The sequence below is a fragment of the Haliotis rufescens genome, unplaced genomic scaffold (genome assembly GCF_023055435.1).
Source record: "Haliotis rufescens isolate VD_foot unplaced genomic scaffold, xgHalRufe1.0.p SCAF_32, whole genome shotgun sequence".
Classification (NCBI taxonomy): domain Eukaryota; kingdom Metazoa; phylum Mollusca; class Gastropoda; order Lepetellida; family Haliotidae; genus Haliotis; species Haliotis rufescens.
This window is the reverse complement of record NW_025964024.1, coordinates 4,794,787-4,807,681: the sequence shown is the minus strand read 5'-3', so window position 1 is coordinate 4,807,681 and position 12,895 is coordinate 4,794,787. Positions and strand designations below refer to the sequence as shown.

Here is a 12,895-nt window from a genome sequence, read left to right as displayed (position 1 = left end):
TTCTATAGCTTTGATGAAGGTACTAGTATCAGTACCGAAATGTTGCACTGAAAGAATTTGTTTCTTGTTGTTTAGCGCCACACTCAGCAAAATATTCCAGCTATATAAAGGCAGTTTGTAAATAAACGAGTCTGTACCAGACAATCCAGTGATTGACATCATGAGCTTTGATCTACGTAATTGGGAAATGATGAACATGCATGAACCAAGTCAGAGAGCCTGACCACCCGATCCTGTTAGTTGCCTCTTACAAGCATTGGTCCACTGGAAGAATAGAAGAAGTGGAATTCCACACGTCAACTCTGCTCTCACAGTTACGACAGCTTCTACAATGTCACGTAAAGATATTCCTGTGTCTATATTAACTTGTATTTGTGGAAAGAGCCATGGCATTGTGCTGTCCTTACCGATGGCGCCCCTGGGTAGGCTGGTCTGACGGGGGCCATGCCTGGGAGACAGCTGAGACCAGAGGCCAGGGCCTTGTTGTGGATTGCGCTAGCTGACACAATCTGTGCCGATGACATCGACGCCATCTGCTGGAGAGCCTTGTCTCGGGATGCCTGGTCCTGCGGCTGTAACAACAAACAGCTACATCAGTTTCAGGTGGTAACAACACACAACTACGTCACTAACAGCAATTTGTTGAATCATTAAAAGTACCGGTTCTCTAAATATGATAACATTTTGTATTCAAATGATAATAAATGAGAAGTACTTCATATAAGAAGTTAAGTCTCCAAGCCATAAGATGTCTGTTTGATTCCCATACAGGTAACTGAACCCAGGTCTTTGGTGTGACAAGCAAACACTTTAACCACAAGGCTACCCGACCGCCCCGTCACCACTTATGACCAGCATAGGCTGCTAGGGACCACATCTAAAACGGAATCCCCACGTGTCTGGCAATCATACAATCAGTATTGCTTTACTCCACTTTTAGCAATACTCCAGCAATATCACGACAGGAGACACCAAAAATGGGCTTTGTACCCATGTGGGGAATCGAACCGGTCTTCAGTGTGATGAGCCAACACTCGAACCACTAGGCTAACCAACCGCCCCCATCCAAATATAATTAGTAATAAATAGATACCATAACCATTGCCTCCGTAAAAGCTTTTGCAAATAAGATAAATAAATAGTACAGCTTGTTTTCATTTAATGAATCACTCTGTAAAACGTACCACCTTTCCACTTTGTTGATATGTATACAAATATTTTGAGTTTGCCTTTAGAAATGATAACTATGCAGGAGATACCAATTTTATATCCCCCGCACTACTATCCTGGAGGTGGGGAGTGTGGACATAAAAAACTGCATTGCCTATCTGTCCACACCAAGTTTTCATTGCCTGAGAATCAGCTGTTTGCAATTTTCACAACTCAACAGCAGTTTCAATTTTCTCTCACAAGTAGCGATTCAGGCTAACTATTTCACACCAGTTTTACCATAGATATTATTACTTGTTCCACTGACTGTTTCAGGGACTTCGGAGTCCTTACAGGTACATGCCACGGTTTTTAATTTTCAGTCAAAACACAACATGGTCTGTTAAAAGAACTGGGCAAAATTAAGGATGGTTGAACAATGAACGGGAGTTTGAATATGGAAAAATGGAAAATAGATGTTCTTGCCATTGTATGCATGCTGATAGAATTGCTGAGGCTGTCATAATTTATTTCAAGGCATTCAAGAAATTTGACTTTGACACCAGAGTTGACAGAATGATGAGGTCTATTTGTAAGAACAAAAGAAATGAGGCTCAGTTCAGATACAGAAGTAGAGCCAGTTCAGACATAGCAGAAGAGCCAGGTTCAGACATAGTAGAGCCAGTTCAGACATAGCAGAAGAGCCAGGTTCAGACATAGTAGAGCCGTTCAGACATAGGTGTGGAGGCAGTTCAGACATAGTAGTAGAGCCAGTTGAGACATAGAAGTAGAGCCAGTTCAGATATAGACGTGGATCTTGTTCAGACATAGCAGTAGAGCCAGTTCAGATGCAAAAGTAGAGTTAGTTCAGATATAGCAGTAGAGCCAGTTCAGATATAGACGTGGATCTTGTTCAGATAAAGCAGTAGAGCCAGTTCAGATGCAAAAGCAGAGTTAATTCAGATATAGCAGCAGAGCCAGTTCAGACATAGGTGCGGAGCCAGTACAGACAAAGCAGTAGAGACAGTTCAGACATAGCAGAAGAGCCAGGTTCAGACATAGTAGAGCCAGTTCAGACATAGGTGTGGAGGCAGTTGAGACATAGTAGTAGAGCCAGTTGAGACATAGAAGTAGAGCCAGTTCAGATATAGACGTGGATCTTGTTCAGATATAGCAGTAGAGCCAGTTCAGATGCAAAAGTAGAGTTAGTTCAGATATAGCAGTAGAGCCAGTTCAGATATAGACGTGGATCTTGTTCAGATATAGCAGTAGAGCCAGTTCAGATGCAAAAGTAGAGTTAGTTCAGATATAGCAGTAGAGCCAGTTCAGATATAGACGTGGATCTTGTTCAGATATAGCAGTAGAGCCAGTTCAGATGCAAAAGCAGAGTTAATTCAGATATAGCAGTAGAGCCAGTTCAGATGCAAAAGCAGAGTTAATTCAGATATAGCAGCAGAGCCAGTTCAGACATAGGTGCGGAGCCAGTACAGACAAAGCAGTAGAGACAGTTCAGATATAGAAGTCGAGCTTGTTCAGATATAGCAGTAGAGCCAGTTCAGATGGAAAAGTAAAGTTAGTTCAGACATAGAAGTAGAGCCAGTTCAGACATAGAAGTAGAGCCACTCCAGGTGTTATCATTAACACGTAGCCTTGCACAGCCAGTGTAAAACACTACTTCTCAAGGATACTGTAACATTCAGCAAGAAACGAGCAGAATCTTATAAATTACACAAAATACAAGCTGTCTGGCCTTTCAGTGTCATTATTTCTAGAAGGCCTTGAACAAAAGGTTGAAATACTGACTCGCTAGAAGGAATACAGTATATAAAACAGTCCTCACAAATTCTCACAGACAATGACTGCAGTTATCTATTAATGAATCCACACTAAATAAGACCGAGTATTGATTCACTGGCTGTTGAACACTATACAGGTCAAAGCACAAATACATATGTGGGTTATTTATGGACAAAAATATCAGACACGTTCATCGTCTTTATGACATGAAGCACAAAAGGTGATCATAATTTTTGCATGCAAGGAGAAAATGTTCAAAACAAAAATACATTAAACATTTTGCCATTTCAGGAGATCCATATATTCCTAAAAAAGAATACATTCTTTTTATTGTTTGGAAAGACTTCTTCATTCAACATGTTCAAATTTAAAAATGTCTAAGACTTCAATTTTTTTAGATCCTTTTGTGGGATGTGGACAAGAAAACAAGGAACACATTTTTTCATAATCTTAAAACTCAATTAATCTTGAAGATCTCAATCTACCAAACAAAATATCATCCGCTGGAAATTTCAACATAAATATCTCAATATCCTCACACATATTACCCAGCTATGTGGTACATGGTTCACGGACAGATCTCAATGTCGGTCTGGTATACTGTTTTACCAGCATGTAATACACTCCTCGTAATGTAATGCATATTGCTGTTTCTAAACATGGCCCATATTGATCATAACCTTAAGTAAAAGGTCACTTTGTATAACTTATTGCCCCTATAGCATACAGCTCCAAGATCACCAACCCAAGCGGTGTATAACAGTCCATATCCTCAAAGTGTCTCATTGCAGCAAAAGGTCACAAGACAAGACTCAATCTCACCTCCTCGCCCTCCTCCATCGTTTGCTTACATTTACAAACCCATTTACACCAAAAAAACAGTACAAAGAAAATTAGAGGCCCTTGCTGCATGAAATCTATGACATGCACTAGTTGACCTCCTCTCCACCTGCATGTGACCTCCGATTTATTTCCTTGACTGTGTGTCACCGTCATACACTACAAGTGTTACTTGAGCAATTCCACCGCTGTGGTTTCATTATTGGTCTACGATGTCCATTACGAAAAAACTGACACACAATTCGTGGGTGTATATAAAAAAGCTGTAATTTGTCACGGTAATATGATTTTTTTAATTTCCCGTATTATGCTTTGTGTCTCCTGTATTGATTGTAGACAACTAATATTTCAAGCAGTTCCTGTGCTATCAGGTTTGGCAAGGCAATATCTCCTTCATAATTTACAGCAGTAAAACGATGATCGCCATCAATATTGAACACCCTGATCCGGAGACAGGATAAGTGGGAGCCATATCTGTTCCTGGAAAGGTCAGAGGTCATAAGCTAAGCCTACAGTTTCAGCCTGCCTGCTTTACAAATCTTATAGACAAATACATCTTGACTGAGTACAGGTCATTTGCCGCTAAAATAAACATGTAGAGAAACTCGAGCCAATGTCATTGCCCCTAAATTGTTTTCATGGTGTTTAAGCGAAACATAACCCACACTTCACTCCTAGTGCAGAATTGTCTTACACATTAGGCCAATAAAACCATAAATTAGCCATTTGAGGGACCATTACGACAAATAGGGAGAAATAGGCTTAAAAATAAATAAACATAAGAATAGACAAAGCAACCACGAAACTACATTCTGACAACCTGTTTTGCCCTGGTCTATAAAATGTTACCTCCGTAATTACTTTGAGTTGTGCCTGTATTTCTTTGGCTTTCCTTCTGGCCAGGACCTGAATGTGACTGGACACTTGCTTCCTGGTGCGTGTCTTCCCTGTACGGAGTTTGATGTAGCGGGCAATTAGTTCATTTCGACCTGAAAAATTGATACATATTGAATAATATTTGAATAAATATATCAAAGGTATTGCTATGGAACTTACAGATAATGCAGCAAAGCATTTGGATGGAAAGAACGTCAGGCTCTGTGGCTCACTTTAATTTTTTAAAATTTTCAACATTTTTGGTTAGAATAAATTATGAAACTCAAAATTTTAAAACATGATATGCAGCATAATGATTGTATAACAATACATGAAATAGCTCAGGCAGTGATACATTAACAACCCCCGCCTCATATATGCCTAATTATCACTGTAAGGATGTCATCGAATATTGAGATATCAATGTATCCGTAAATGATGCTGTACTGAAATTATGAATATCAATACTAAATTATTGATAACACAGAACATTTACATTAAGATTAAAATGGTTAAGAAGTACAATCAATAGGCAGAAAATTAAATTTTAAACATTTTATGAATCAGCCTAGGTTATTTTCATGAAACTGAAAAAATTGCAGGTCTACACATAGTTTTTATCTACACATGTACAGAATAATTAATGTTTAATATAATTGATATAACAATATATCCTGATACTTTTAAGTGGATATATTGATACTATAGTTTCAATGACACCCCTAACACCGACCGTGATTATGCATGGCAAACTACAGCATCACAGTTTGGTTTCAGAAGGTGTCTAAAATGTTCTGAAACTTCTCCACAGACAACGTTCCACGCTAAACGCTTACCAAAACATAAGGTGAACTTGAACCAGAATAGCGCTTCTTTTTTAATAAAACAAGGTTAGGTAGGATAAAATTGTAAAATTAATCAATAATTAATCTGTTATCTATGAATCAAACACTTCCCCAGGTTGGTCTCTCTAAGTAGAATCTGGTGCATAATCAGTGGAGTTAAACAGAGGTGAAAAATTGGTAGCTCTTTGTCCGTCTTCCAGTGTCTGACTTCTGAATAACCTTTACCCAATCAAGAGCCTTCTGATCCTTCTTGACGTTATCATCACTGAAATTATTTTATTATTATGATTGAAGAGTGGCTTGACTTACAAAATTTCAACTTCAATTATTCTTTTATTGTGATTTTAAGTACTTGAAACAAGTGATCAATCCTGTCCTATTGATAATACATTCACAATGACATTTAAAATAATATTATTATGATTATTATGATTATTACTTTTATTATTTTGCTATTTATGATCAAAACCATCTTGAGCTGTGGATATTTATTGAAAGTATATCAGAAGATTATGCCCTTTGATAAAAATCATCCTAATTTGTTGTTTAACACAACATTCAATAATATTCCAGCTATATGCCGATTTACAAAAATGATCCCTAATGACATCCACTTTAAAATTACCCTCACTGAAAATGATAATTGTTATACAGTTTATGATTTTGTATTTTTATAAACATATTTTTATCCCCCCTCAAGATCTGTCAGCATGTGCTGGTCTGCAGAGCTTGTTAATGGTCTTATACTAATGTCTTTCAATCTGACTTTTTACCCAACATGCTCTGCATCATGTTTCATAAATCAATTCCTGATCTCCCGAGTCAATTATTCATGGGAACATGAAATAGATATGCTAAAAACATATGGTGTGTACATTTCACGGCAGGCAAATATCTTTTATTTCTTTTCCAACTGTCTTGTCAAAATCATACACCTGCCACTTTCCACCTGTTAGTTTTAATATGAAGGGATACGGATTATATTTCCCTCCTCTCTGTAGAAACATAAGCTTATTATTCCCTAGCCACGCAAGGGGCCCAAGCCTCCAGAAACAGACTATAGCTGTTGGGCTTATTTCTACCCTCCTGGCGTGGTTGCCTAATTTGGCCCCATTACTCATCAGCACAGTGACTCATTCTACTTTCTAGTTTTTTGTGACAGCGTAAGGTTGTTGTAAGCTAGAAGCAGCCACTACCTTCACAGATCCTGTTTACCTAGCCAGGGAATGACTGAAGCCAAGATAACGAGTTAGTGTAGGACTGTAGACAGGTAGCAACACAAGTCTCCGGGTTGACATTAGCCGAGGTTCCCGTGGGTATTACCTAGAGAGTCAATATTCAATAATTCAACTCTCTCATCATCAAAATGCAGGACTTGTATAGCCAAGACTTCAAAAGTGAACCCCTCACAATACTGAATCAACTTACCATTCAAACAGACGCATTTTCAAATCACTTGACCAAATAATTATGATGTAACATGTTCTTTGGCTGCCTATTTGTATTAAAAAGTCGGAAGGTGTAGACAGATCTTGATTTATCAAACAGTATGTGTGGGAACGCTAGCAGTGTTTTGTTGTCGTCCTCCAAGCATCATAATGCCCTACACAGCTGAGCGACCTTGCATGACGAGTACTTGCTCACTCAACATCTATTAACATCCTGTACAGACGAATAACAAAATATATTCAGCTGTGAAGAAACTTACATCACTGAACATACACCTTCATATTTGTGACAATGTTGTCAAATTTAGACTTTCTCTATGATAATAATCAGGACTGCAGGTAACATCCTATTACCACTGTCCAACTGTAGTCACACCTGTCTCATGTCTGGGCCATAATATACACCAAAGGGGAATAGCTACTTTTATCTGTCCGTGACGAGGTACTGAGCTTTCTTAACAAAACATCTGCAGATGCCGTAAGCAAAATGATTTTTTATTTTATGGCTCAGGTTCATCTGACCACTACCCAAAAGTAAGATTATTCAAATCAATTTATTTTGCCTCAAACACCCACCACCCTATCGGATTGATTATTTTATTAAATCAACAGACACAACTATGAAAGTAAATGCCAAACAACATTTAAAATATCAAGAAAAGTACAGTGTCTCTAGCCAAACATCAAACACATAGAGGAATCCAAAATTTAATTGAGCGAATGAGTGAGCAGAGTTTAATGCTGCTTTGAACAATATTTCCGTTATATCACAGTGTGTCAACTGTGGAAGGCAAGCCAATTGTGACACAAGCTGTGGACAGACAATTAACACAAGTGAACCATCAGAATTATTGTACATGAGCCTAATCTTGGTGAATCTTGCTAAAAATATGGGGAAAACTGGGGAATAGATACTTTTATATGTCAGTGATGAAGTACATGTATTAGCTTTCTTAACACAACTTTTACAGATACCATAAGAATAATGATCTTATATTTCATGGCTCAGGTTGATAATCTGACCACTAACCAAAAGTAAAAATATTATTCAAATCAAGTTATTTTGCCCCCTATGTGACACTAGCTGTGGACAATTAACACAAGGTGAACTATCAGAATTATTGTTCAAGATCATAATCTTGGTGAATCTTGTTAGAGACACACAGCAAAAGGCCGAGTCTCGCACCACTGTTCCACTTGTGTCTCGATGTCTATGGGTCTGGTTTGTTACCTATCAAATTTTATTCAGATTTTATTTGTAATTCAAATTAATAAAGCAGGTTAAAAAGTTGACTTTTCCTTCCTTTAATGAGACTGCAGTAACTGTCAACACAACTTGTGATAATTTTGTGTATATTGTGAGTACTTGGGCATAATGCCAATCCTTGAAACAAGTTTTGGGAAAAATTGCTATTTCAACAGCTAAATCATATGAGCAGTCAAAAATGTCATCATATGCGCAGTCAAAAGCTATATCATATCGCTTATGTTAACAAACAGGACACAAACTTTGTTGATAAAAATGTGAAATTTCCGTAAATCACTGGACAATGATCTATAATTTCAATTCTATTTCCTTTTATGTAGGCATTGTTTTATACGCAGAGATTTAGATTAACATGTGTAGTTTTCTCTTAAAATACTGTATTCGACGTAATAAGCGCCCAGTGCGCTCTCAAAATTAGAAATAAGGTGCTCTTATTAGAATATTATTTTGATGAAAAAAAGAGTTGAAAAGAGAATTTTAAGTTGAAAGATAAATTCTGTGGTTTACGCTGACAGCCTGAAATGTTTATATTCCACCGATGTATTTTTCCAGAATTTAATTGCCTATAATTAAGGGTGCATAAATAAGTCTTTAAGTACATTGATCAATCAGAAGGGGTGCTAATTGGGATTGTTCATTAGCCAATATATTCGCAAATATCGCCGTGGGCGCTTATTAGAGCGGGGCACTTATTGCTTCGAATACGGTAAGCTGAAAATAGCAATCAGCTGTACAAATGTTTTCTCCCGTAATTGTGCTGGAAAAAGTACCAATCAAACCTCACTGTGCACACCCCTTCTACACAGCTGTATATTTGGGTTACAAGGTGTGCACTTTACCCATGAAAATACGGTAATCAACATGAAACAAGTTGAGGGAAGTTCCTGGTACACAATAGCAAGTGGTGATCACTCACAAAGTTAACATTAAAACTCTCCTAACTTTAGCTCACAAAGTAACATCAATAGCTTCAAGTCACATCCCAATAATTAATCACAATTGCAATCTCTGTTGAGGAGTGATGACGAAGGTGATTGGTCAATATTCAAACGTAGCAGATACTCTATTCAACATCACCAGTCCCACACAGGCAATGAATGGAGTCAGGTATGGAAGACACCAATATAGAGTTAAAATATTGATCTGCTATCTTTGTCAACAACCTTTTTTGCCTAACACGGCCCTTCTAAGACATGTTCAGTCCAGCTAATCCGTTCTCAAACACATGTCGGCAATGAGGCAAATAGGCCCGAGTGACCAAACAGGGAGTAGCAAGCACAGCCACTGGTGACAAACACACAGGAAAAAGTGGAGAGTCCACACTGGCATAATCCATTCCTGGGGCCATGGTGATTCTTCAACAATCTCCACAGATCCCGCCAAATACAAAACGTCTTAGGCTGGGCTTACAGCAATTGATAGAGTAACTATTGAGTACACAGCCATCTTGTTCCCAAGGAACAAGGAGAGGGACAGTAGAAGCACAATACACGGCTTGTTACAAAGTCGGATCCTAACCGGGCATCCCTTTTCTTGACTCTATCAATGTTTATCCATTTATTGGATTCTACAGAATACAAAAGTTGTCACAAATTGTCACTGAACCAACTTAGGAACACAATTACGCCCAAATGATGTCATGGATAAACTGGAACATTAATGTTTGTTCAACTGATGCGCTCAGATTCAACAGAATACATCGTTGTCGTTGAATGTGATTAACCATCTTCATAAGGTCCAAAGTAATCATTAACCTACACATGTCTCTCAATAGCAATACAGACGATGGGAATAAATAATATTGGTGTAATGATTTCCCTCTAAAGATGTTTCATAAACTTTCATTAAAATATCTAGTATTTTGTCAACAATAAGTCCCTGTAGAGACGGCTGAGAAATATTACCACAACACATCATTCACAAGCCTAACATATAGTTCACTTTAATCTTGCCTCAGTCGTATTATTATATGCTGTAGCAAAATATAGGGGATAATCTAGGATTCCAAACTAAGTGCCCATGGCTGTAGATTCGGAAAAATGTTTTTTGTATACAATTGAATTTTTAAACATGTTAAAGATTTGATTTACTTAAATTCAGAGGTATTTTAACATTATTCTTGATACAATAATGTAAAATTAAGCATCAAATCCTCTTCCTCGTCATCGCAGAAGCCAGTCAGTTCTTCAAAGCCACTGCATTAGTGATAACTACGACATCAACTGGAAAGTTTTTAATTGGAATTTGGGAATTTTTACTGACATTTGCTGCAGAAGGTGGGGTTGAATATCAGCCCCTGAGCGGGTCTAGATAAATCTGCGATATATCTATATACATTTCCTACACGATTATCCGGTCAAGGAAAGGCTATATATTACTGATAAGCTTTGAGGTAACTCTTATCAATGTTTACGGGACTGTTGTTGTCCTGAAGTCTAATGGTCACGCCAGTCCCCATGGTCAACTAGTTTGGGAGATTTTAATTGCATTTCTTTTCTTTTAAAAAAATTCTCACAGAATATTTCAGAACATATTTAAAAAAAATACTTATCAAGATGACATTTACATATTTTCAGAATTATTTGAATTATAGAAAGCATGTAGCTAGAGTATCTCAAAGGTCCATACTTTCATTTTAAAAGGACAAACAGTGTTTCCCTTGGCAGTATCAGCCTTGATACGCCTTACCATATAGTACAATGTGCATCACATCACCTGGTACATGTATATAGAAGAGCTTAACATAAAAATTAATGTACATTAACCCACAAATAGTTCTATTTGAACAGTAAGATCACATAAAATAGAATTAAAATATACCTCATTTAGGAAAGTAAGAGCCTAGAGGGATGCTTCAACTATCATAGCTAACACTATTATAAAAAGCTCTTCATAAAATGTCATATATGATGCACAGGGATTGGAAAGGGGAATTTTCAATATTATTCTCATCTGCACTGCAAAACGTTATAGTCTAAGATCTATTTACTTTTGTTGCATTGACTATACAAAAGTACGCTAAAAGATTCTGTCATAATGAACAGGGAATGGAAAAGAGAATTATCTATCAATTATATTATACTCTACAATTCAAGCATGTTATAGCTTGTGATCTATTTGCTATTGTTGCACTGACTATACAAACACATATTTAAATGTTTAATTTACCAAATCAATATATACTGACATAATCAGAATTCTCATAATGATAAAATAAATTTAAAACTGTCATCAGAAAGCACACAAAGATGATTTCTGATATTTGTTCATTGTTCTGTGAAACAGGATAGGTCGGACAGGGGGATTTTGAGCAAATCCATACATCTCTACCAGGCTATCATTAATCCCGGAAGATGTGCATGGGAACAACAGGTTTAAGATTTATATAGTGTCTCCCCCCCCCCCCCCCCCCTTCATTGCCTGTACGCAGGTGGGGGGACTAGTGTCTTCCCCCTTTCATTGCCTGTACGCAGGTGGGGGGGGACTAGTTAGGAACTCAGTGACTCTGTTCTGCATCTCACCTTGTCATTACCTCCAATGGCCTGTGTTGACACACTTAACGACTTTCCATGGTATTTGCACCTGTACAGATGCGTAGGTTTCGCTTCTCCCCCAGGCACAGAGTGGGTGTACCCCCCAAAACAGTTCTATTTATAAGCCCCAATAATAATATTCCTCAATCATACACAAACTTTTGCAGGCTGAAATAATGTTTTGGTTAGATTAGAATGTTTACATAATTAAGTTTGTAAGGAAGGCATTTCTGTTATTAAACAGATTAATTTATTCAAATACACTGAAATATAAGCATTTTCTTCTTTGTTTTCACATACTGTAATTCTTAGATGAATACTACTGAGAAAACATATGTAGATTATCATATGGACACAATCGATTGTGACAATTTCTTAAAGACACCGTATTGATCAACCTCAAACTTGGAAAGTCAGTGAAGAACTGATGCTACTTGTAACCTAATGTTGTCCGATGGTTTTACAAGGCTTAAAGACTATACACTTGGGTGATATCAATCAAAGGACGCATGAAATTTTAATTAACACTTTACATACAACTTCATGTAATGTTAATCCACACTCAGTAAGTGTACATTTCACCTGTACTAACTACACAAAATATTCATTAACTATTTCAAAGCCATTTCAGCGCAAATTGAAGTACCAATATACACAGGTATGTGCAAAAAGTACAAACTGCAAATCTTTTTTTGCTAATTAAAAAGAAAAAGCTGAAAAACATATTTATTCTGAAGATACAATTTTCCAAATGAGTTACTAGTTGGGATTTGAGAGTTGTTATTTTAAAATATTTTAGCATATTTTGTAAGAATATCAATAAAAATAAGGGCCAAATTTTGTCAGCCAAGATTTTGACAGAACCAAACTGTGAATGTCAATGGGAGATAGATGAAAACTGTACCAAAGACATTTGAGTCTGATAAACCTTTCACATCAACAGAGATAAGTCCTTGTTGTGTAACACGTTGTAAACTCGATCCATGACATGTCCAGATGCGAGCTGACCAATGGTCACTGAGCTACATACTTCTGTGCGTCACATCAAGCCTCAATTTACATTCCTCACTCCCTGAGGCCTGCCAGCTCCGCAGGGTAATTGATCACCTCTTGACTAATTATATTAATTAACCAGGCAAC

The 12,895-nt window shown here is 37.2% G+C and overlaps 1 protein-coding gene across 3 annotated transcripts in view; it reads right to left on the bottom strand.

Moving 5' to 3' along the window:
- LOC124147663 (transcriptional enhancer factor TEF-1-like) overlaps positions 1 to 12,895 on the bottom strand; it is a 30,982-nt gene that overhangs the window by 10,317 nt on the left and 7,770 nt on the right. For 2 of the 3 annotated variants that reach the window (XM_046518356.2, XM_046518354.2), the window contains exons 3-4: positions 4,636 to 4,775; positions 408 to 572 (exon numbers count right to left, since the gene is read on the bottom strand). In XM_046518356.2, the coding sequence (XP_046374312.1) occupies positions 408 to 572; positions 4,636 to 4,775 (305 nt within the window). The remainder of the gene's footprint in view (positions 1 to 407; positions 573 to 4,635; positions 4,776 to 12,895) is intronic. The other variant, XM_046518355.2, reaches the window with a different exon arrangement.